Below are 26,518 nucleotides of genomic sequence, written 5' to 3'. Positions count from 1 at the left end.
TACATTGCCTTTAATCTCCGAATGTCCAGGTAGGGACAAAATTTAACCATTTTTTCTAAGGCATAATAGTCAAGCCGTATTTTATAGTCTCCTAGTGATTTAGAATTCCAATTAGATTTTGCTAGTGATTTTAAACTCCTTGTGTACCAGTGAAGAACCTTGTTTCAAATATATTGCTTTTGATCCATTCCACCGTCTAGCAGCATTCTATTATTCCATTTAACCCCGAATGAACATTGAAGCAACTGAACGACCACAAAATGCCATTCGCTCTCCTGCCTGCAAACTGTTAATGTTTCTGTCTACAATAGCTCCCAGACACTTAAAAAAAACGTCAGCCTATTATGTTTCATGTAACGTTGTGGATCATCGCCCCTGGACCCCACTCTTTCTCTTGCGATGTCGGAAAACCTTTCTGGCCTTAATAAGTTCTATGTTGGTCTTTAATTCAGTTTACCATAATGCCTCAGTGTTTCAACTCCTCACACTTCTTTCCAAATAATTTGGAATGTTTAAGGTTTAATTTCTTATGTCTGGTAAATAGCACCAGTACGAACTGCTTTCTGGCCTTAATAAATTCTATGTTGATCTTTAATTCAGTTTACCATAATCCCTCAGTGTTTCAACTCCTCACACTTCTTTCCAAATAATTTGGAATGTTTAAGGTTTAATTTCTTATGTCTGGTAAATAGCACCAGTACGAATTGATAGTCATGATTGATAACCTTTATACAAATTGATGGCCATGTATTGGCATTCTCGAGCCTCAACCCATTCAAAGCTTGATGCGTTAATTCGTTAGTATTAAGATGCTTGCACGAACAATGAGTACTACTCCGTTTTTTATATATTCTTGTAAACAGAACCCTAACCAATATTAATTTTATAATTACAATAATATGAAGTTATAGTGAATCAATTAGGTAAACAATAGACGCTGTAATATATAAGCATAACTCACAATGCAATAGTTCCTACTCTAAATTTTACAAACTGCTGCTCTTAAAGAAAAAGGAACCTTTTATTGTAGTATTTAAGTCTTTTCTGTTCAAGTCTTTCGTCGAATAGGATGGATCCTCTAGAACCCTTATAGTATGCCCCAATCTACTCTGTTTCCCTTGGTTTCTCCATGACCTGGTCATCCTTGAAATACAGTCATCCTTCACCTCTCAGCTGTCCACCGCAGTAAGAAAAAAGTGGGTGGATAGGAAGTAATTTCGATAACCTTTTCTCCAGGATTTATAAGAAAGCCGGCTTACTAATTCTGTTGTGATAAATAGGTTTCTACTCGCTAGAAACTCAGCCAAGTTCTCTCCCATGACAATATTGCTGCTGCTCCTCCGTACCTGTGTAGCACCGCACTCAATTAAGAGAGACATCTTTCCCTGCCCACAATAGTTCCTTACCAGATGAACCCTTCTAGGATTTATTGCGAAAGTATACGGGTGCTATCAAGTCACTTCCTATCTCTCTGCCCAAACTTTACCACCCAGAAAAAACCTCATACTGCTTAACTATGCAGTGAATTCTAGAAGCTAAAATACTGAGAGTGTAGAAAAAACCATTGAGATGAGCAAGGAGTATAAATAAATTATTTGCGAAGGAACTATTTTCGGATAACTCGGTGACTTTTTAAGTTTTATTGACTCTTCCTTTGTAAGTGACTAATGGGGACTTCTTTTTCAAAGGAATTATTTAAGTAGTGAGTGCAATGGGCTCCTATGGTACTGGAAAGTGAGTCCTGGTGTGCTGCTCATAGAATTTCTCTAGCTAGGAGCCAAAGAGCCATTTACACCTCGTTTCCGGTGATAAAAACTGTTAATATGAAATAAATATGTTATAGAATTAACATCTGAGCTTATTGTCGCCCGGAGTTTTGTTTAGCATACATTGATCAACGTCTGATATCTCGATACTGACAAATACTGTCCACCATCGGATAGTAAGAAGCTCTGAGGAAGAGAAAATCGAAGGGTCAGCTGCTGGATTCGAACCCGAGATCTCTGCGTAGGGATCCAGTTCGCTAACGATTTGCTGTTCCTTCCATTTTAACTTTCTACTTCAATGTAATTTTTTGTTTAGCTATTTAGACCAACTTGTAAAAACTACTTTTTTGTACAAAAAAAATCTAAAAGTGTATTACCGTTAGAAAACACAAAAAGAAAATTTGCGCCATTGAAATTGATTGTCCTTCAAAACTTACGTAAATTTAATAAACATAAATTTTTAAGTTGTACTTAAAGGTACGTGAGAAATATTAATTTGAATACTTCCTTTTAAAAATATTACTACAAGTTTTTTAACTACATTTTCTTACTTTCTATACTTTTTAATTCAACAAACACTTCATTAGGTTATTTTTGAATTAGAATTGATAAAAAATGTTCTTATAATTTTTATACTTAATCTTCAATCGCAAAATGAATCAATAAATTAAAGCAAAGTGTAAAACTGTACATATAAATTTTTACAAACTATATATAAAATGAGACTATAATTAATTGTAAGATTACATATAATCATCAATAGTTACATTATTAGATTCCCTGGTCCTCGTACAAATCAAAGTTTCTATAATCCCGAGTTGTTTAAGCTAGAAATAATCTAATTTGTCATCCGTGATTTCTGTCATTTATTTCTGTACAATTTTAATTGATATTATGAAGATTAATTAAACATTATCAGAACTTATCTTACAGCTCTTCAGATTGATTTATTATATCGTTTCTTTCAACTACTCACTGAACCGAATAAATAGCAGACAACCAATAAGTAAGAAACTCATTCCACTAGGATCTGGGTGAGGTTCTTTACGCATTATTTAGTCTTCTTTCTCCGAACGTAGTAGGTGTTTAATTGTTTCAGTAAATTATCTTCTAACCTCAGTACTTTTGTTTCAATATAATATGAAACTAATACTTATAGCTCTTGCGGTTATAGTGCTAAGCTATGCACATCCATCGTTTGATATCTATCCAGAAGAGTGGCATGTCTTTAAGGTAAACAGAACGATTAATTGAAACTATTTATTATAATATTTAATCTATTTCCAAAAAAAAAAAAAAAATGACATAATTAATAAAATAAATTGCGTTTTAGGAAATGCATGGCAAAAATTACCGAAATCAATTTGAAGAGATGTTTAGAATGAAAATATTTTTGGATAATAAGAAAAAAATTGAAGAACACAATGCTAAATTTGAGCAAGGAGAAGTATCTTACAAAATGAAGATGAATCATTTCGGAGACATGGTAATGAAGTTCATTTTGAAATTAAAAAAAAAAAAAAAAAAATTAGACCAATAGAAAAAAAGTGCAGTATGATAAGTTATTATAGTATATTAAATTGTTAAAACAATCCAGATGGCTCATGAAATCAAAGCGATGAAGAATGGATTAAAGATATCACCAAACACAAAACGGAATGGGAAGACCTACGTACCTTCTAATTACGATTTACCCGAAAGCGTTGACTGGAGACAAAGGGGAGCTGTTACCCCAGTCAAAGATCAAGGACAGTGTGGCTCTTGTTGGGCATTTAGCGCTGTGAGTTAATTGATATATTATATATTTTAAAGTGAACTTTATAATAGACATTCTTAATACTTATTTGTCATTAGACTGGATCTCTTGAAGGACAACTATTCTTAAAAACTGGACATCTAGTATCTCTCAGCGAACAAAATCTCATGGACTGCTCTAGGATTTATGGAACCAATGGCTGTGAAGGGGGACTTATGGACCTTGCATTCTTATATGTTAAAGATAATAAAGGCATTGACTCTGAAGCATCATACCCTTATGAAGCCCGAGTAAGAAATTCTATAGTATTTGAAAGAAAATATTTGTTTTATATTTATTGGATTTTGCATTTTAAACGTTATTAATTTATGCACAGGATAATACCTGTCGCTTTAAAAAAGATAAAGTTGGTGGTACCGACAAGGGATATGTTGACATTCTTGAAGCAAGTGAAAAAGATTTACAAAGTGCTGTCGCCACTGTTGGTCCTATATCTGTAGCAATTGATGCTAGCCACCGCTCTTTCCATTTCTACTCTGAAGGTACTAATATAGAAAATGAAAAGCTTCTAATTAAATTATTTATTGGTATTTATTTATTTATTTATCTAATTACTTAAAGGTGTCTACAAAGAAGAGGATTGCAGTACTTCTCAATTAGATCACGGCGTATTGGCTGTTGGATATGGCACTGAAAACGGTCAAGATTACTGGCTTGTCAAGAACTCATGGGGACCAAGCTGGGGAAATAATGGTTACATCAAAATGGCCAGAAACTACAATAATAACTGTGGTATTGCGTCGATCGCTAGTTATCCTGTAGTGTAAACATAATATATATCAATAAAAATATGATTGCCCAGTGAATTATGAGCTTTTAATTTTCCTTGATTATTGTGCACGTGTATTTGCGCTGTCCCATATCTCTCATCACTTTTATCTGTTGTACTAGAATTAGAATTTTAGATGGGATGGGACCTACGCCTCACGGCACCGCAGCCACAGAAGATTTATTATGCCAGCCCCTTCTTAGTTCCCTGGTGATCCCTAGGACAGGCTCCGGACTGATGAAAGGAGATTTAGAGCCATTACTGGCAAGATGATCTGCTTTCTCATTCCTTCAATTCTCACATGACCCGGCACCCATTCAAGCCATACTTTGTTGTACCGAGCCAGTAGTTCTAGGGCCTTTCTGCATTCCCAAACCAGGGAAGAGGTCATTCTCAAGGATACAAGAGCCTTCAATGCAGCCTGGCTGTCCGAAAAGATGCAAATCTCCCTATTTCTAGGTTCCATCCGCAGGTTTTCCTCAGCACATATTTTAATCGCAATAACCTCAGCCTGGAAGACTGTGGCGCATATTCCAAGAGATCTCTCAATGAGTACCTCGGGTTTAACCCCATACACTCCAGACCCAGTCTTACAGTTCATCTTGGAGCCATCGGTAAACCAAATGCCTCCCTTTCGGTTCTGGTCGATCCAGTTCACCCTCCATTCAGTCATCGGTTTAATACACACCTGGAATGGAGTCCCGAAACTATATTTAGGACAGATACCGTCCCCTGCCATGTCAATAACCGGCCCAGGGTCGAACTTATCTGAAATACTCATATGGCCAATGAAGGAGCTGATACGCCTCCATTGCCCATTGCACGCCATTCTGTACGCACTAGCCCTTGCCTCCGCCTTAACAACATACTGAAGCGGAGACAACCCCAGCACTACAGTAGGGGCACTACTAAAGGCCCCCGTAATCATTAGACAGGACAGTCTCTGCACCCTTGCTAAAGCCTGAATGGCCGTCTGTTGTTCAGTCTTCCTCCACCACACCACTGCACCATAGGTGATGATAGGTATGACTGTACGTGTGTAGAGCCAGTGGGTCATCTTTGGGCTAAGACCCCATGTCTTCCCACAAGTTCTAGTTATTCCACAAAGAGAATGTTTATCCCTTAGTGTAACTCTATCTAGCCTTCCAAGTGAGTCTGGTGTCCAGGACAATACCCAGATACTTAACCTTACCCGAGGCAGCCAGAGTTTTATCAAAAAACCGAAGGTTTTTGAAGCTCTTCTTGTCCCTTCTCCTTGTAAAGGGAACCAGAGTAGGTTCACTGAAAGCTCTACCCTTCTACAGCAGTTTTCTATAACCTTGAGAGCTTCCTGCATGAGTTCAGCAACAATTGTCTCGTTCTTACCCCTGGCCACTACAGAAATATCATCAGCATAGCCATGAACCCATGAAGGTTTAGCACCTCAAGTAATTCATCCACGACCTACACCAAAGGAGCGGAGATGAAACCCCCCTGAGGGCACCCCCTCAAAAGACTGTTATTCTTCAGCGGTTCCCCAAAAAGACTCGCTGTTATTCTCCTTGGCGATAGCTTTTTACAGATCCATCTTGAAACCGTGGACTCAACACCATGTCTATCCATCGCCAAGGCAATTGAACTGTAGGTAGTTTCACTGAAGGCACCCTCAATATCCAGAAACACGCCCACAGCTGTCTCCTTGCAAAATACTAATGCCTCCAACTCCTTAACCAGACAATGGAGGGCTGTCTCGCAAGATTTGCATGTCTGGTAGGCATGCAGAGGCCGTTGCTTTAAAGCCACCTTCTTAATATACATGTCAATCAGTTTTTCTAGCACCTTAAGCATGAACGATGTTAGACTGATTGTTCTAAATTCCTTAGCCTGGGTATAAGTTCTCTTCATATGGTTGAGTGCCAAACTTGCCCTCATTATCCTGCATAAAATAGGAGTAATTAAGTCTTTCCCCTGCTGCAAAGGAACGGGGAAAATGCCATCGGTCCCCGGGGATTTATAGGGCTTAAAATAGTTTACAGCCCAGACCACCTTATTGAAGGTAATGATGTCTTTTGCCGCGGCCCAATTCTCCCTGGTCCCCCGACACCTATCGGGTCCCACAGCATCCTCACCATGCTGCCCTGACTCAATTACCTTCGATTCGGGAAAATGAGTTCTCATGAGACACTCCAATATGTCTCTCCCCGATTTGGTAAAAATCCCTTCCTCGTTCCTGATGGTACCTAGGAAACCCCCTGGGCTTTTAGATATAATACGTTGGAGCCTAGCCCCCTCCGAGGTCATCTCTACCTCTTCACAGAGCTTTCTTCATGCATCTCTCTTAGCTTTCCTTATGGCTATGTTGTAAGAAGTTAGGGCCTCACGGTACTCCTTCCATGTTCCCCTTCTTTTGGCTACATTTAACAGTTTCCTAACTTTTCTGCGGAGCTCCTTCAGCTGGTTATTCCACCAGCCTACTTTCCTATTAGATGTCATCACTGTCTCCGTACAATTCTTTCAGTAGGCCTCCTTGATGACGCCCTGAAGTCTCTCAGCAGCTTCATCAATGTCCATCCGGGTCTTAAAGTTATTGTTGACTGTACCAATGTTTACGCTGAGATCCCGTCTAAACGAGTCCCAGTCTGTTCTCCTAGAATTTCTGTAAGTAACCACCTCCTTACAGTCAAACCCAATGTCGAACCTAATATTCATGTGTTCCGAAAGTGATGGGACCTCCGACACATGCCAGTTCCTAACATGGGTCGATACAAAATTAGTTCCCAAAGTTAGGTCGATCACTTCCCTACGAATAGAATTGTGGAAGGTAGGTTCTTCTCCCTCATTTATAACATGCAAATTATTCGCAATAATGAAGTCCAGAAGATACTTACCTCTCTGATTGGTTCCTGAGCTGTCCCATACCTCATTATGGGAATTAGCATCACACCCAATCAGTAGTTGCAGACCTCTCTCCCTACACCGGTTGGTCAGATACTGCATCTCCTCCGATGGGGGGTGTCATATGAAAGATATGTCGAGGCCACGACCATCTCCCTGGCCTCCTTCTCCATATGTAGCTTCACTTTTATTGCGGTCTGGTCTCTGAAACAAAATTCCATTAGTAGTAAAGACATAATGTTTTCCCTAACAAAAATACATGTTCTGGTGTCATCAAGGTTATGGTCATAATAAATCTTTCCTTTGGCTTCGCCAAGTCCTCGTACCCGTACCAGCCAGGGTTCCTGGATGAGGACTATGGCGATATCTTCTTCCTCGATGAATTTTATTAGAGCTGCAGACGCCCCCCTACTGTGATGGAGGTTCACCTGAAGCAACCTCCAACGATTCAGGGGGTCATGAACTGCAGCACCAATAGAAGTCTTCGAAACTACCCTGAGTCTGACCACATGGAGTCCTAGATAAACCTCGAAGTTAGCCCCCTTCAAACTACTCAGGGCTTGTTCCGATATTTCGAACTCAAGAGTTTGACCCTTGGGCTCGATTTTTCTGTTAAGAAGCCTCTATTCCGCTATATCCAAGCCCTCGTTTTGAACGAGTAGTTTTCCAGAATAACGGACGGAGTGCCCTTCTTGAGGAATTCTTGAGAGCGCCCGGTACCCACATAGCCACCTTAGCCGCCCTCACGATATCCCTGGCAGGACCCACCCTCAGCTTAGCCCCCTCAGCCAACTGGATCTCCGGAACCACCCTCTCTAACCAAAGTCTCGCATCCTCACTCTCGCAGACGAGAATGAGAGCAACTTTGGAGAGAAAGCAGGTTCGAAACTGGGGTCTGATGCTACCAGTACATTTCTCACTACAGACCCCCTCCACCAATTTCTGCTGAAGAAGATCCGCTTGCTCCTCCGACAGAAAATCAATCGGATAGGAGTCAAGAACGATGGCCATCTTTTGAGCGCAGAGAGCGTCCCTGAAGGAGCCCCTCCTCCTGAGGGCCTCTCCTCTGGAAGTTTCACTCTTTTACCACCTTGTGCCATCGCCTGCTCCGACGCCGAACTCGGAGTACTAACCTCCAACCTAGGCCTCTTAGGCGTCTGGCTTGTTTTGGCAGGGAGAGTACTAACGACTTTCACCTCCTTCCTAATGCCTGCCCCATCCAAGGTGACCGAAGGAATCTTACCTTGCCCACCTGGCTGGTTCACCACACTGGAGGACTTCTGCACTTTCTCCCTTTCCCTCCAGTCTTTCTTAGGAAGTCACTCCTTCCCAGCCTCAGCGGCCTTAAGCTTAGCCGGCTTCTTCCACTGAGCACCACTCAGCTTCCTAGGTGTAATGTGAATACCCTTTAACTTCTGGGAGACTCCAGCGATTGCCTCTTTCCTTGGGGTGTCTGCGGTGCCGGTCCCTCCAGAAGCACTCCCCTTTAGTCCCACCAAATCCGTCTTAGGGCCTTTCACACTCTCCTCTATTGGTTCTAATCCAGCCCGTGCACCTTCCTCAGTGCCCTGAGGAACACCACTGGCTGTTGTTTTACAATATAAATTTTGGTTGTAAGTGTTCATCTTGTTCCCACGAAAAGCGGTGAATAGACGGTCACCTATGACAGACCTCCACTGCCACAGGAAGGCTACAATACAATGGGGTTTCGCCCGGTGCCCCGAGGTGATCGTTACCGCACATATTTTTTACTACCCTGCACGCATTCAGCCTCGACACGAGTCCCCATTTCGGCTTAAGTACGGATTCGGGGAGCAGGAAAGGGATAGAAGGGATTGAGGATAGGGAGATAGGAAGAAGGAAGCCGATGGGGAAGACACATCGACCTGTCAGAGCCCCTTAGCCGCAAAAACAAAGCGCTGCGTTACCAGTCCACACTACGAGGAAGAAGGAATTGACTTGCCGCCTAGCCTCCGGAATCACATAATGTTTTCACCGGAGTCACAACGACCTTGTGGATTAGATACAGTTGCAAAATAAATAAATAAATAAATAAAACTATATTGGCGAGAATCTCCCTGTATTTTTTTTATGGAAGAAGTTAGGTTACTTGCTCTTTGGTGACACAAATTAATCCTGTTGGATTCAACTTGAGATTTCTCTCAGGTAAGTCAGAATTACGTCCTGGTAATGGAAAAGCTTTCAATGGAAAAGTGAATGGATTTCTCTATCGGACAAGATATTGAATACGAAATTTAACCGATCATTTCACGAATAAGTTCGTCTGTATTCAAAGTAAAGAAAAGCTATATTCAGAAATGTGCATTTGACGCTTAAGTATACCAAAAGAAAACTATTAAGTGGGTAGCGGTCGGAAATTGAATAAAATTTAAGATTTTAGATTAAACTACTGCCTTTCGAATGAATTAAATTTTCGTTCTGCAAGCATTAGTAAGCTTCCTTTACAGCTAAACTATTACTGAAGTGATCTACAACCAGTAGAAAAACTAAAAAAACGAGACACGATGTGAACACCTTTAAACACAACACAGATCTCAAAAACAGATATAGGTACAGTATTAGATATGCTGGTCCATGTACAAAGCGAAGTTTCTATAATCCCGAGTTGTTTTAAAATATTGGATTGTCTGGAAAATAATGCAGGAGTTTTGTTGGAAGAAAATCCCAGAACAACTGTTCGAGAACTGCCAGAGGAAACTCGAAGTCAAAAAATAAACCGAGTCAAGGCGACTGGGAAGGTGAAAAAGCTTGAAATTTGGGTTGCTCACACATTAAACACCCGCCAAAAAAAACCAGCGGTATGAAATTTATGCTGCACTTCATTGCCGAAACAAAAGCGATTTTTCTGTCCAGAATTGTGACTTGCGATGAAATGTGGATCTTCTACGACAACAGAAGACGCTCTGGACAGTGGCTTGACAAAGGAGAAGCAGCACATTTTCCAAAGCCCCCAAACCATCAAAAAAAGGTGATGGTTACAGTTTGGTGGGCTTCATTTGGTTTGATTCATTACAGCTTCTTGAATCCAGGCGAAACCATCAATGCCGAATCGTATAGTAACCAAATTGACGTAATGCATCAGAAATTGGCAATAATGAAGCCATATTTAGCCAATCGAAACGGACACATTCTGTTATAAATCATTAATTTTTATTTTTTTCTGTAACCCTACATTATTTTCCGGGCCACCCAATAATTTAACTTTGTTTTCCTGATTCCATTCATTTATTTCTGTACAATTTAAATTGATATGAAGATTAATTAAACATTATCAGAACTTATCTTACAGCTGTCCAGAATGATATATTGTACCGTTTCTTTCAACTACTCTCCGAACCGAATAAATAACGTAAAAGTCATGAAAGAAATTCATTCCTCTAGGATCTGGGTGAGGTTCATTACGAATTATTCAGTCTTGTTTCTCCCAACGTAGTAGGTGTTTAATTGTTTCATTAAATTAACTTCTCACCTCAGCACTTTTGTTTTAATATGAAACTAATACTTATAGCTCTTACGGTTGTAGTGCTAAGCTATGCACATCCATCGTTTGATATCTATCCAGAAGAGTGGCATGTCTTTAAGGTAATAAACAGAATGATTAATTAAAACTATTTATTATATTTAATCTATTTCCAAAACATGAAATAATTTATAAATAAATTGCGTTATAGGAAATGCATGGCAAAAATTACCGAAATCAATTAGAAGAGATGTTTAGAATGAAAATATTTGTGGATAATAAGAAAAAAATTGAAGAACACAATGCTAAATTTGAGCAAGGAGAAGTATCTTACAAAATGAAGATGAATCATTTCGGAGACATGGTAATGAAGCTCATTTTGAAATTAAAAAAAAAAAATTAGACTAATATAAAAAAAAAATGCAGTATGATAAGTTACTATGAGATATTAAATTGATATAACAATCTAGATGGCTCATGAAATCAATGCGATGATGAATGGATTAAAGATATCACCAAACACAAAACGGAATGGGAAGACCTATGTACCTTCTAATTACCATTTGCCCGAAAGCGTTGACTGGAGACAAAGGGGAGCTGTTACCCCAGTCAAAGATCAAGGACATTGTGGCTCTTGTTGGGCATTTAGCGCTGTGAGTTAATTGATATATTATATATTTTAAAGTGAACTTTATAATAGACATTCATAATACTTATTTGTCTCTAGACTGGATCTCTCGAAGGACAACTATTCTTAAAAACTGGACATCTAGTATCTCTCAGCGAACAAAATCTCGTTGACTGCTCTAATTCTTATGGAAATGAAGGCTGTGAAGGGGGATATGTAGACCGTGCATTCCTATATGTTAAAGATAATAAAGGCATTGACTCTGAAGCATCATACCCTTATGAAGCCCGAGTAAGGAATTCTGCTGTATTTAAATGAAAAAATTTGTTTTACATTTATTGGATTCTGCATTTTAAACGTTACTAATTTATGCACAGGATAATACCTGTCGTTTTAAAAAAGATAAACTAGGTGGTGCCGACAAGGGATATGTTGACATTCTAAAAGCAAGTGAAAAAGATTTACAAAGTGCTGTCGCCACTGTTGGACCTATATCTGTAGCAATTGATGCTAGCCACCGCTCTTTCCATTTCTACTCTGAAGGTACTAATATAGAAAAGGAAAAGCTTCTAATTAAGTTATTTATTGGTATTTACTTATTTATTGCTTAAAGGTGTCTACAAAGAAGAGCATTGCAGTACTTCTCAATTAGATCATGCCGTATTGGCAGTTGGTTATGGCACTGAAAACGGTCAAGATTACTGGCTTGTCAAGAACTCATGGGGACCAAGCTGGGGAAATAATGGTTACATCAAAATGGCCAGAAACAACAATAATAGCTGTGGTATTGCGTCGGCAGCTAGTTATCCTATAGTGTAAACATAACTTACTTCAATAAAAATATGATTGCCCAGTGAATTATGAACTTTTAATTTTCCTTCATTAGAGGAGAAAGGCTTTATTTTATTATTATTTTTTTTTTGTTCTTGTATTTTGCATTAACTATATTGGCAAGAATGTCCCTGTGTTTTTCTTTATGGAAGAAGTTGCGCTACTTGCTCTTCGGTGTCACAAATTAATCCTGAGTGGTTCAACTTAAGATTTCTCACTGGTAAGGCTGAATCACGACCTGGATATGGAAAAACTTTCTATGGGAAAGAGAATGGGTTTCTCTTTCGGGCGAGAGAGTACGACTGTAATGTTTGAAAACAGTAAAGAGAAGCTAAATTCAAAAATGTGAATTTAACGCTTAAGTGTGGTAATAGAAAAGTATAAAGTGGGTAGCGGTCGGAATTGAAATTAAATTTAATATTTTGGATTAAAATACTGCCTTTTGAATGAATTCAATTTATTGTTCTGCAACCATTAGTAAGCTTCCTTTATAGTCAAAACTAAATAATATCATTACAAAAATATAGTAGATAGTAAAATTCAGTATGAATAAATACAATTTATTAGAGAGCAACATCGCGCTCTCTAGCGCTATATCTTTCTTCTCTTCGTTCAAATATTCCCTAGATGTTCTGAGGATGAATCCTTTTGTTTACCTCTTAGGTAGATCGAAAGATGTGAGATTGAAGAATACATTAATCTCGGCTGTAGGAAAAATTCTTATAGCGCCATTAGCAGTTAGTTGTCTGTTGAGTACCATGAAGATGTAGAACTGGATTTTGCTGTCTAACCAAATTTTTTGGCATTCGGATTCATTTCCTTCATAAATTTCTTAGTCATCTACGATCTTTTACCACCTCAAGAGCTTCTTTTATGCCTTCAAACTTTACTTTTTGTAAAACCTTCATTTTTCAGGGTGTATACGGAGGAGGTCGAAACTTCTGGTTGTGATTCAGCAGCACAAATGCAACAAAAAATATTCTATTCACTATGGCCCGATTCTCAATAATGTTCAAGATGATTGCATTTAAACTTTTCCGTTGATGTTCGCGTTTTTCACCATAAAAACGGCCGTAACTTTTCTATCCTTTATCCTACAACAAATCTGCTTATTCCAAACGAAAGAGCATTAAATTTCCTATAAATATGCTTATTACATAGCCTCAAAATGTTTCTTAGAAAAACGAAATTTTTCCGTTTAATATCTAAAAACTTAGTTCTCGTTGATTTTTGTTAAAATTTTCAACTGCATTTTTTCAATGATTAATGAATCAATTAATCACATAATTTCAGAAAAAGTTGCGCATTTATTGAGCTTCAAGACCATATGGTTTTTAATAAAATCCTACTCCGACAGAGGGGTGTAAATGCAGTAAACTGGGAATATAGTAGCAATAAAATACAGTTGTAAAAAAGTGCAATAGGTAGGTGCCTAGCTAAAATTGCAACAAAATTTGTTTGAACTATTGAAACAAGGAAGTAGGAAAGAATTGTGGCAAATTTTTAGTTTCTTGACTACAATGTGCAACTTATTTTAATGACACAATGGAGGTTTTTTTTCTATCAAAGTTAATAATAATTCAAAACTAATCAATTTTTGGAGGAGGAACAAAGAGGAAATAACCATTTTATTTTTGAATTATTAATTAATTAACTTTGATAAAAAAACCTCCATTATGTCATTTAAATAAGTTGCACAAACAATTATAGTCAATTACTGTGTTTTATTGCTAATTTATTTTTAAATATATAAGATAAACAAATAACTGTATTTTATGTAAGCTTACCCCCGTTTAAGCGAAACCCCTGTTTCTGTTTTGTAAATTAAATTTTATTAACAATCTTTCTGATTAGTGTTCAGACAAACAAATTAAATTATTCCTGCAGTTACACAATTAAATTATATATAAATAAATAACATATAAAGACAAAAAAGTTTAATAATAATATAAAGTTATAATATTCTTGTTGTTTCTTAAAATACAAAATAAATAAATACATAAATTATATATATAAAACTGAAGGCAATGCCCACAAAATAAATAAAATAAAAAAATTCTGAACAAACTTAAAATATAACTTTCATATTCATACTTGAACTCCTTAACAAAAACTTACAGTTTAAAATGTTAAGTATAAGGGTTGATTAAACGCCAAAAGGTACACAAATCAGCGAGTACCCAACATTTCATTAATACTTCATTAATATTTAAGTAATTCTACTGCATTAATTTTCATTAATAAGTTATTTTTTAGAATTTATTAGATGTCACAGACCCTTATGCTGGCCATTTTCGTCTACAAAATATATGTTCAAGTAGCACTGTAGATTGACTGTAATATCTAGTTATTTATAATAATCAAACTATTAATTACAGGTTAAAAAGAAAAACGTTATAAAAAATAAAATAAAAATATGAGGCTAAAAAATTCAAAACCTTGTTTAAAAAAATGCTTACACCAACTTACATCAATGATTTTGTTTATTTTATTTATTTATTTTTATTTCTTAAATAAAAATCGTCGGTTTAAGTTCATTCTTCGATTAAAGTAATTGTTATTGTATGAAGTAGTCAAACGTTTATAACAACAGGTAATAATTTTACAATTATCTGGCTTTATCGCAAATAATATAGTTTTCTTCAATTACATTCTCCATCTAGGTGTTCTTCCCACAATGTTGTATATATGTAATATAAAGTAAATAAGATATGCATATATTTAGGACAGCTAATTATTCCAGTATTTTACTATAAGTAAAATTAGGGGGACTAAATCAAATTACAATAGAGAAATGTATAATTATTGTTTAATAATCTACTTGTTATTAACTGTGTGTTAATTGTGCTCACGAATATTTCGGTAAGACGAATTCAAGACAGTAGCCTACTCTAACTTTATCTTTACTTTAACATGCATGTACGTATATGTGATTTATCATAATTATAACAAAAAAATAATATAAATGAAGTGGCCAGCATAAGGGTCTGTGATATCTAATAAATTCTAAAAAATAACTTATGCAGTAGAATTACTTAAATATTAATGAAGTATTAATGAAATGTTGGGTACTCGCTGATTTGTGTACCTTTTGGCGTTTAATCAACCCTTATACTTAACATTTTAAACTGTAAGTTTTTGTTAAGGAGATTTTTGTACCTATTGGATAGATTTTCCTTTTTGTCTATTTTACAAAGTTACATATCTGCTTTACAGATTTTTTTAAAATTTGGAATAAACAATTCTATCATTATAACCTGATAAGGTGTTAACTACCACTGGAGAGATCTTTTTAAAGAATGATTGTAGTTGCGGCTCCCAAACCATCCTCAATAACAATTTTTTTGAGAAAGCGTTTTGAATAACATAGGAAGGTATTTGTACGTAAATAGCAAAATTAAACTGTGATTTCAGTACTTCCTTTTAAGAGGAGTAAGAAAAATAAACTAGGATTGCAGTACTTCTCCCTAAAAGGCAAAGAGGCAAAGATTTTTTAATCGAACAATTCATTGATTTAAATCGGTTCACTCATTGATAATTTAAACGATTGCAGTACTTCCTCTTAGTAGGAGCAAGAGAATCAGCAACGTAGAGGAGCTATAACCACTTATTCGAGCTGAATTTTATCAAAATCGGACTAAGCGTTATAGAAATATTGGTAATAATAGTTTTAGAAAGGGCCTTATTTGGGTGGGGCAAACTCCCCTCCTTATGAGGCACGGTGCCGAGACTTTTAAAGTGCAAATCTGTATAAAATTTCGATTCGAATGACACTTCATTCATAAAAATCGGTTCTCGTGTCGATAATTTGAAACGATTGCTATACTTCCCCTTAACAAGTGTAAGAGCTGATCGCCGCATTAATGTTACGTAGGGGAGCCCTAACCCTATCATCCTACCAAATTTTATCAAAATCGGGCCAAGATTTACAGAGTAATTAGTAATAATAATTTTGGAGGGGGCCTTACATAAATGGGGCTAACTCCTCACCCATTCGATGTACAGCGTCGGGACCCCCAAAAGGCACATCTACATAAAATACTGAATCGAATGACACCTCATTCATGAAAATCGGTTCACGCGTTTAGGCGCTACGTTGTTTACAAAAAAGGTAACAACAAGAACAACAACAACAACAACAACAAGAACAAGAACATTTTTTGAAAAAGCCGTTTTTGCTCATTTTCGGCAACTTTTTTCTCGAAACCTATTAGATCAGGGTGGTTGCGAAAAAATTACAGTTATAAAGGAGGGTTTGGAGTAAGATTTAAAGAAAATTTGGGAATTTTATCTTTTATAGAAAAAGAGAAAAAAATTGTCAAAGTTGGGTGTTTTTCAACGTTACGCTTTTTCGTGCAGTTTTTGATGGTCAACCCTTATACAACTGTCCTACCGGACAGTTTTAATACATTGAAGGTTAACAAAATTTGTTTATTTTTTGACATAAATTTAAGCGAAAGTAATTAAGGTTCAATTATATTCTTAATTATTATTATAATTACTATTATTTCTTTACTAGAAAGGATCTTAACTTTAGCATATCTATAATGTAATAGTACACACATTCAACAGTTGGATTGAGCAGATTGTAAGAAGACCAGTCAAATTGGTATAATTATCTATATTGAATATGTATTTAGACAGATGATGATTTCTAAGAGGTGAATATATTGGACAGACCAGGAAGATGTGTTCCAGACAATCTTTGCAGCTAAAATTACAGAGGGTACAAGCAGAGCTTGTCTCCAATGGAATGGTATCCATTTCTATTTTTTATTCTTAAAAATCTGTCACTAGAAATTCTCAATTGACTAACCACCCTCAGTTTGTCTATAGCACTTGTAACTATAGTGAATATATTCCTCTGGGATTCATAACAAACTTATCTCTGTACATACGATTATAATCGGAATGAAAGGCTCTCTCTCAACATCCAGTGAGGTCATATTATGATTAGTCCACAACTCAATTAAATCAGAGATATTCTTTGCAATATACTCCATACTATCAGAGTGAATAATATCAGACTCTCCAATGATATTCAACCATTTAGAAAGCTGTGAGAACCAATTCCATTCAATTTCATTATACCCTTAAATATGCAGTTCTCTCAGCCTTAGGAAACAAACTCTCGCAGCCTATATTCACTAATTTTCAATATCCGCAAACCAATAGTTCAGAATTCTCTTAAACACTTGCACACTCAAGGGAGGCCTACCACACTCAAAACGCACTAAAATAATCCGGAGTATTTTTGGCCCAACCCATCAATTGCTTGAAAAATTTGACTTGAGTTCTTTCCTCTACGTATAAATAATCTAAATGCCCAAACCTCCGGTCCATAAAGTAGAGTAGATGAAACTATGGAATCCAATAATTTTACTTTAGACTCCCAGAATTAGATTTACACTTAGCTAAGATGCTTAATACTTTGTCCACCTGCGGCGTCGACTTGCTAACAAAGTGGTTTGCCGCGAATTTAAATTTAGAATTAAAAGTAAATAGGACACCTAGATATGTATATTTTTTAACAGTATCGAGAGGCCTATCATTTAACACAATTGTTTTTAAGTTTTTTAATTTATTTGATTTTGAGAAAAGTATTATTTTAGTTTTTTCTGAATTAAGTGTGATAGAATTGTCTGCACAGTATTTTTTTAGTGTACTGATTTTTTTGATTGCATCAACCCAAGATTCTCCAAATATCAGTAAATCGTCAGCAAAAAGCAGCATCATTAATTCTTTCTTATTGCTGCTATTTAATCCGTTGTGGTCATGTTTTTCAAAGAAATCTACATTATCACTGATACAAAGTATAATGAGTAGAGGACTAACACAATCGCCCTGTAAAACACCCTGACTAATTTCTATGTAATCAGTGCGCTCACAATTCTCCACCAAGAAAAGACAAGCGAAATCGTACATATTTTTTATAATGCTTATTAATTTACCACTCAACCCAAAATTAAACAGCTTTAGCCATAATTTTTCCTGATTCACACTATCGAACGCTTTTTTAAAATCGATAAATATTGCTAGAAAATAATTTTTTTTAAGTCTTGTATGAATGTTCATCATTGTATAGAGTGTACGATATATAAGTGGTCCAAGCAACTCGTACCTCTTCTAAACCCAGCTTGTTCTTTAGGGAGCAAGTGGTTTGCTACTGCCCAGTACATACGTATATACTTATCCTTCTAGACTTGTGTCTAGACTGGTATTGTCACCAGTAAATAATTTACAGACCTTATTAACTAGAGCTATCCCTCTATAATTTTCTGGCTCCCGAATAATCTCCTTTTTCGTATAACATAGTCATTTTAATTTTTGACCATAATTTGGGTACTTGTTCACAATCTAATATAGTGTTGAACATATTTAATAAATAATGTTCTTACTCTGGGGAGGTAGATGTTTAAAAAAATTCATTTGAAACTTTTTCTGCGCCTGGAGATTTACTATTTTTACAAAATTTTAATGCAGTTCATCTAAATCAATGATTTGATCTAAGAAAGGGTCACTAGCAGAATAAAGTTCATTATATGTACTAATTCTATAGGGATAGGTAGCCTTTAATAAACCAATTCATGTGGCCATACTGATATAGTTAGTTATTAATGACTTCACAAAATATTTCCGTTTTCCAAAAATCCGAGTTATTTTTAACATTAGAAAATTTAGATATCATGTTTTGAATATAACTTTTCTTCTTTTTAAGTATTAAATTTTTATATGATTTCCTAGATGACAGATAATCCTTCAATAAGTCGGAGTTATTTGGATCACGTTTGAAAAATGTATATTTATTTTTTACATTTTTTTTGTCATTAAGTTCTCCAATGAACCAAGGCTTATTAGAGTACTGAATCTGCATATCATTAGAGCGCCTCTTTATTAACATACCGCTGTTTAGTGCAGCTTTATAAACTGCTACTAATGAATTATTATTTAAAACTTCAACATTCTGACTATTAAAATATATATTACTACAGCATAAACTATTTTGAAACAAATATATTTTGCTATTATCCCATTTGATAATTTCATTGTATTCATTTACTTTATATTGTTTAGATTGATTCAAAGTATTGTTAAGGTTTATTGACACTAAACACAATAAATGATTTGAATGTAAAAATGTTTTTACCACAGAGAAATTAATAATAAGACTTAAAGTGTGCAAATTTGACCAGACAAGATCAATTATACTACAATCACTACGGCTGATGCATGTAAAGTTTCAAGGAGAATCGGATGGGCTCTTGCCGTTAATTACAAACATTCCATATGATTCCATCATTTCAACAAGCAATCTACCTCGAGCGTTAACTTTCCTATCTGAAGCACATCTTTCACCACATAAAGCAAGGCCTTCAAATAATTCCTCATCAAAGGAGTTTAAATTGCCAATTCTAGAATTGAAGTCCGCCCCAATTATCTTATAACAGCAATTAGGGTATTTAGTTTCTTTATCATAGAGATGATACAAAGATCCAATGCAATAATCGGTATCCTCACTGGGAGGCAAATAAACATTACCCAAAATACTACTTCTTTCCCTAATGAAAATTGTATAACAATATACAGATTAGAAGTTTCAATGATTTCTACATATCTCATAGATTTCCAACCGCCGCTTGCACGACCTCTGAATTTTTCCCTCACAGCTCTGCTCATATATAAATTAAATTCGTTTAGATAATTAGGCAGGTTTACTTCTGTGGACATGACCCAAGTTTCGACTAGACATATTACATGATACTGACTAAATAAATATTGCTCATTAATGTCTAATTTAAAAAAATCTGAAAACCATCTATATTCCATTTTTAAATTTCCATTGTCACTATCATGCACATCACCCACCTAGACAAACAGCACCATCTGAACACTTTCGTTGCTATGAGGTGTGGGAGCCATCCAATTTCTCTTGTTCCTCCTCTAGTTGAGATTTCGTTTCAAATCGCCTAATAAAGGACTCTAAGGCTGGAAACATAGTGGAGCGGCGAGCAAAGCGGCGATGATAGCGAAGAGTAAAGCGGCAAAAACAAAAACTAGAAATAGATAGAGTTGCTCTATCTTCGCTTTGCTCGCCACTATGCGCGGTCCCATATGGTAACTTGTGTTTGATTTCGCCGCTTCGCTCTTCGCTATCATCGCCGCTTTGCTCGCCGCTCCACTATGTTTCCAGCCTAAGGAGTTGACCTTTCTCAAAGGCGAGCTTCTAGGCAGACCCTTCCTCTTATTTCTTCTTGGAGTGGCGACATTAGAATTATCTTCCTTTGAAGAAGTAGCCGCTTGCACTAAATCTACTGCAATATTTTGTTCGTTTTTATTGTTGACCCTTGAAAAATGTATTATTGCCCAGTTTCTCAGGTTCCCTAGTTTCTTTGCTGGGTGATCACTTCCCTCCTGAAACAACTTTCCTTCTTCCATCTGAATATCATTCCTTAATTTTCCTACTTCTGCAGTTTCTTCCGTCCCTTTATTAATTCTAAATAAATTTGCACATTTATCCAGAGAAATTTGATGCCCATTAATCATCAGTTTATCTTTTTTCAAAATTGCCATATGATTCTCTTGCCGAGCTTTTATCAAATAATTAAGATAATTTTTTCCTTCTTTCTCTAATATCTGCAGAATAATCATCTGAGATTCTTATGTTAGACCCCTTAAGATTTTCTGCCAAAAACAGAGTTAAATTAAAATAGGCCTATTCCCTTTCATTTTTCCCAATCGTAAGGCTGAATCGATATCTCGAGGTTCTAATAAAACATTTATTTTCGATGAAAACACTTCTATAAGATCAGCTTTAATAAGATCTGAGATAGTTTCATCTGGCGATAAAAATATATTAAACATAATCAAATTATTCTTTCTATAAAAATCATTAAATTTTTTATTAGATTGTTCAAATTCATCTATTACCTTAATTACATCGACATTGGCGCATTCAAGAGCAGAAATTATTTTCTTCAATCTTCTAAGTGTTCTTTATAAAATTTCAATTGTTCGTTATTTTAAGGGATCTCACCTTGAAGGCCTTTAATTAAATTGGCAATATCATCCAGTATCAATGGGGAAGACATATGTTTTTTTTTTTTTTTTTTTTTTTGCGCATCAACAGCTGAGGTCATTAGCGCCCGGAGCTTTTTCCAGTGCACTGCCGGCCTCCGGACAGTGTTCTCTCGTTACAGACAACACTGTCCATCACCGGACAGTGAGCTGTAAGAAGCTCCTAGGAAGAGAAAATCTAAGGGTCATGTATATGATATTATGATGATAAAAATATTAAATTAATTTAATTAATTAAATGCTCTTATCCTAGTGTGTTTCAATAATAATCAAAAAGTTACAAAAGAGTTTGTAGATGTTTATGTTAATGTACATTTCGTTAGAAAGAGATAGTGGAGTGCACAGTATCTTGGCTTCCCCCACCCCTGCCTATGTAGACAATAACACTGAGTAATTATAAAGTTAATGTTTTCATTAATAGCTCGTAAACAACTCGATAACATTTTTTTAAATTTGACAGAGTTTGTAGAAGACATTAAACTACTATCTTGTCAAAATATACTCACTTAAGTGACCTCCAACCAGTAGAAAAACTAAAAAAACAAGACACGACATGAACACCTTTAAACACAACACAGAACTCAAATACATCTATAGGTACAGTATTAGATACGTGTGCTGGTCCACGTAAAAAACAGTTTCCATAATCCCGGGTTGTTTTAACCAGAAATATTGGATTGTCTGGAAAATTTCTTTAAAATACCCCTCCCAATAGTAAACTGTTTATGTGTGTTCGACTTTTGACTTTTATAAATGTAAGCACTTGATAATCCTCTTTCAAACAAAAATGTTTGTTTACCTCTGTAACATTTTGCTACTTGGATATAATTCAGTTTTTACTAAGATGTCAAGGCGTGATTTTCGCATAATTTTGTTTTACGAGTTCAAACTCGGCCGGTACGGGGCCCAAACGGCCAGAAATAACTGGCCTATATATATATATAGGGGGTGAACCAGTAAGTATTGCCCATAGGCCCACTGTGTGTAGTACACCTAAAGTGGAGTTCAATGACGTATTGGCCAACTTCATATTTTCCACTGTTCTTGAGTGACGTCATTTTAATTTTTTTTCCAAAATCATTACTTTTTTCCAATAAAAATGTTATTACTCAGAAAGTTTCAGTCCGAATTCGATTCTGATGACACGGTTAGAAAGGCAGATCAATTTCCTAAAATTTTATACCATTTTGAAGCATAAGTTATTCTCCAAACAGCCTCAATCTTCCTCCGAATGCTGGAAAAATAAAAGTAATCGAAATTTTTAAGAAAACTCATTAGGCCCTTAAGTGATCATTATCCGACCTAGGTGCTGGCAATTTTATATAAAAGTTTCCTTGTTTAATGGGCTTTCAAACGGTATATCATTTTCCAGGATTTCTTTTATCTTCGTATGAGAAATTGCTTTTGTTTTGCAAGAAAACGTGTTCACGTGCACTCAAGAGCGTTAGTTATCAAGTTGTTTAATTAATTGAAAACTCTTTTAGATTGACCTGTAGTCAATTTTTAGAGTAGATTGTCTTAAAATAAGGAAGTCAAAGGTTACAACAAATTGCACTTAAAACAAAAAAAAAGTTTCAGAATTTTTTTTTAGGGCAAATTTGTATATATATATACAGATGGATATTTTTTTCGAGGCCAAACGAATTTGGGATATTAATTTGATTTTATTAATGTGAACTTTATTTACAAGATATGAGCTTTCTATAGTTAAAGGGGGTAAACAATTTTTAATATAAAAGTAGTTCGAGAAGGTTTGCGCTTTATCTATGTCTATACTTTAAAGTTATTATTAAATCATGTAAATAAATTTTGCAATGGTTTTCTTAACAAATTAGGATTCTGTGCCAGCCAAAGATCTTGTGTTCCAATAGTAGTTAGAGAACTGTACAAAAATTTATCCCAATTATATGGTACATTTTTATTTTGCATTAAAGCAATCAGTCTTGCAAAACATAATCTCAAATCCCTATCCTCAGACTCCATTAGTAATATGAGCCACCATTTCAAAGCTCTTTTAAATACAATAGACTTCAAATGTATCAGACAAGTTTCTAATCTAATATAGAGATCGGTGTTATGAAGCGGCAAATTTTATAATAGCCTAAAAAATCTAATTTGAATTTTTTCGATAATATCCATGTAAGGGAGTGCCCATATTTCAGAACAATATAGTGAAACTGATGAAATAATAGAAATGAATAGCAAAATTTTTGGTTTCTATGTATTCCACTTAATTTCGCTAGAATTTTCAAAATTTGTGGGTTAGCGACTTTACTTTTAGCAGCAAAATATTCCGAGGCCCGGCGAAACTTGCCGCTGGACGAAAATGGAACCCCTAAATAAACAAAGGAAGATTTTAATTGTACCAATTCTTTGTTGTAGTAAAAAGCTTTATATTTTTTATTGGGCCCATTTTACTGTAAGGTACCACAATAGTTTTTGAGATATTTACCTCGAGACAGTTCTCATCGCAATATTTTTGTAAAACATTAAGTTTATATTGGGTATCCCTCCAAGACGAACCTAAGATGACTATGTCGTCCGCATAAAGGAGCATTAATAATTCTTTATTTGTCTTAATATTAACTATCCTCACACCGTTATCTTCAAAAACTTTTGACTATGTCACTTAAAATCAGTGAGAATAACAGAGGGCTCAATACTTCCCCTTGTAACACACCTGGCGTTATCTCCATTTCTTTAAGAAAAACAAGAAAATCTCATATTCAAAATATTAGTAAAAACCTTGGTAATCGTAATAACTAATGAAATTGGCCTATAATTTATTGGGTTTAGTCGATCACCATTTTTAAACAATAGCTTGGTATTAACTTTAGGAAGGGATAATTTCCCTTGACCAAATTATAGTGAACCCACGCTTATGGTAAAGTTTTTAAACATTCATTCTTAATGAAATCTGGTCCGGTAGCTTTATTCTTTTTACTGATTTGTAACTCCTCTAATATGATTTCAAAATCCAACTCAGAATTGTAAACATCAAAGAAATTACTATCACCAACCACACGTTCCGGGAACAAATTTTTATAAAAGACTTCCCAATCACTCATACTTATAACATTTTCATTATAATTTCTGTTTTGAAATCTTCGGACCGCTTGCCAAAAATCTTTCGAATTCAATGCAGAATTAAAACGAATAGTGTCTTTATAAGATTTTTTAGCATTTAAATACAATTTCAATAAATCATCCCTAAATGATTTTTTTTTACAGATTTTATAAAGTTTCCTAACTGAATTTTTATACTTTTTACATTCAGGAGAGAACCACTTATTATCAATATTGTTCCTTCTATAATAAATATTATTACTTGTATATCTATGTGATTGTTGAACCATACCCACATCACGAGCTACAGACTTAATTGTTCCCTGAAAATTGTTATATAATTCTTCTACCGAAGAGTTATTAAAATAAATGTTTTCCGAGCAATTCAACGCATGAGTGAAATTCGCTAATTTTTTTTGATCTAATATGATTATTTCTATCTCTCTGAATAATAATTATTTTTAATATTGTTACATACACTACTAAATTTTTAATCTGCAACAGTGCTTGTTAATGCAAATTGTAATTGTAATTTACATAAAATATGATCGGAAAATGAAGTGATTGGAGTTACATTAAAATTGCAAGAATACTTTAGCATAAGAAAATCTAGCCAGACTAAATCAATTACACTTTTCCCTTGCGGACCAATAAAAGTATAGTTGGCTGGGAAGTCACTATAAGATCTTCCGTTACATACAAACAGACCGTTATTTTCCATCACCTCGGTTAATAATGTACCCTTCCTAATCACCTCTTTATCAGCAGATTGTCTACACCCTTTGAAACAAGTTCCTTCAAAAATATCATTATCCAAAATATTTGATTCTCCCAATCTAGTGTTAAAATCGCCCCCAAAAATGATTCCACATTCCCCGTAGTTTAGTCTAAAATCTATTAATTCCTGATTTAAATTTTGAATGATTACATCAAATGCAATATCTGGTTTTAAATATACTGTGCCCAAAACTAAAACATCATTTGCAAATTCTATAAGTAAAAATAACCATACGTTGAATTCACTTATTATTTTAGCTTACAGTATCAATGCCTTTTTAATTAAAATCAATAAGCCCCCGCTGGCCCTTCCTCTTCGAAATGTTTTATCCGTTTTTGTATGGTAAATATTATAATCAGAAAGGAATGATGGAACATTGAAGTCGTCTGAGTGTACCCAAGTCTCATATAAACAAATTATATCTAAATTTAATACATTTTGAATTTCAACGCTATCCATGCGATAGAGGGCACTCATGCCTCCAATATTCCAAAACCCTATATTTATTATTTTATAAAATGAATCAAACGGCAAACTATTTACATGCTTAGTTTCCAATTCCAAAGTATTAATGTTTCCATTGCCATTATTATTCGCCAAAAATTCTTCAGGGTTCTCTTTCTGCTATTCTGGGCTCGAATGCATCTTCGGACGTTTATATCCGGTTATTTCCTTTCTGCCTGAAACCGCCTGATTTCCCGAATTCTCTTTTGTGTCCTACTCCCTTCTCTGCAGCCAGCCCAACGTTCCAAGATCATATTTATTCCTATTTTGGCTCCTAACCAATTTTCTCTCCTTAGTCTCACCACCTGAACCTCCTTCCTGTGCTGGAAGCTGAGTCATCTTGTCTAACTGATAGCCTTAGCTCCTTCAATTCTGCCAAAGTAAATAATTTTCCTTCAATAAGCAGCTTATCATATCTCAATAATGCTTTTTTTTTTGTTTTCGATCGCCATTTTTTTAAATTCATAAAGTTCGCTTCTTACTTGACGAACACCAACCGGGAGGTCTTCTGAAACTGAACATTTTGAGCCTCGAAGTTTATAACAATTTTGCAAGATTTCTATTCTTATTCCATACTTTTAAGTTTGTCTAATATTTCTGCCAAAGCCTCATTCGTGTTTATCTCGGCCATTTTAAGGAAAAATAAAAATAATCGTAATATTTTAAAATGGGATTAAATTAAATCAGAAGTCCGTTCAATCAGCCGGCTCTAGTTAATATGATAAGCCACAGTAGTGAGCACAAAAATAACCTTGAAAATTGTCCCATTCTAGTTACCTATACAAATACTCCCCACCTGATTCATCGGTCTGTACACTTGTAATATGACTTTTCACCAAAAAAAATAAACTAAAACTAACCACTTTAACTTAATTAAGAAGGTAGAAAATATTATCTAAGCTACAAAAATACTTTGTTTAACTACAGCAC

General features: G+C 35.3%; 2 protein-coding genes across 2 annotated transcripts; both read left to right on the top strand.

Moving 5' to 3' along the window:
* The first annotated feature begins 2,774 nt into the window (after positions 1-2,774).
* On the top strand, positions 2,775-4,388 carry LOC141460055 (cathepsin L-like). Its single transcript, XM_074139698.1, has 6 exons — positions 2,775-2,999; positions 3,100-3,252; positions 3,364-3,546; positions 3,621-3,812; positions 3,899-4,064; positions 4,144-4,388. The coding sequence occupies exons 1-6, from the start codon at positions 2,907-2,909 to the stop codon at positions 4,347-4,349; spliced, it is 993 nt and encodes a 330-aa protein (XP_073995799.1). The 5' UTR covers positions 2,775-2,906; the 3' UTR covers positions 4,350-4,388.
* A 6,225-nt stretch (positions 4,389-10,613) lies between these two features.
* On the top strand, positions 10,614-12,192 carry LOC141460045 (cathepsin L-like). Its single transcript, XM_074139671.1, has 6 exons — positions 10,614-10,828; positions 10,918-11,070; positions 11,177-11,359; positions 11,434-11,625; positions 11,712-11,877; positions 11,948-12,192. Exons 1-6 carry the CDS (start codon positions 10,736-10,738, stop codon positions 12,151-12,153), a joined length of 993 nt encoding a protein of 330 aa, XP_073995772.1. The 5' UTR covers positions 10,614-10,735; the 3' UTR covers positions 12,154-12,192.
* The last annotated feature ends 14,326 nt before the right edge of the window (positions 12,193-26,518 follow it).

The sequence above is a fragment of the Rhodnius prolixus genome, unplaced genomic scaffold (assembly GCF_049639745.1).
Source record: "Rhodnius prolixus isolate KJV_2025 unplaced genomic scaffold, Rpr scaffold_1, whole genome shotgun sequence".
Lineage (NCBI taxonomy): Eukaryota > Metazoa > Arthropoda > Insecta > Hemiptera > Reduviidae > Rhodnius > Rhodnius prolixus.
This window is presented reverse-complemented; position numbering and strand designations above follow the sequence as displayed.

Bases quoted from the DNA above. Each gene is read 5' to 3' on its own strand.
- LOC141460055 (XM_074139698.1), top strand. From the start codon at position 2,907: ATGAAACTAATACTTATAGCTCTTGCGGTTATAGTGCTAAGCTATGCA. The intron at 3,000-3,099 runs GTAAACAGAACG...ATTGCGTTTTAG, and splicing joins AAGAGTGGCATGTCTTTAAG to GAAATGCATGGCAAAAATTA. The intron at 3,253-3,363 runs GTAATGAAGTTC...AAAACAATCCAG, and splicing joins TGAATCATTTCGGAGACATG to ATGGCTCATGAAATCAAAGC.
- LOC141460045 (XM_074139671.1), top strand. From the start codon at position 10,736: ATGAAACTAATACTTATAGCTCTTACGGTTGTAGTGCTAAGCTATGCA. The intron at 11,071-11,176 runs GTAATGAAGCTC...ATAACAATCTAG, and splicing joins TGAATCATTTCGGAGACATG to ATGGCTCATGAAATCAATGC. The intron at 11,626-11,711 runs GTAAGGAATTCT...ATTTATGCACAG, and splicing joins CATACCCTTATGAAGCCCGA to GATAATACCTGTCGTTTTAA.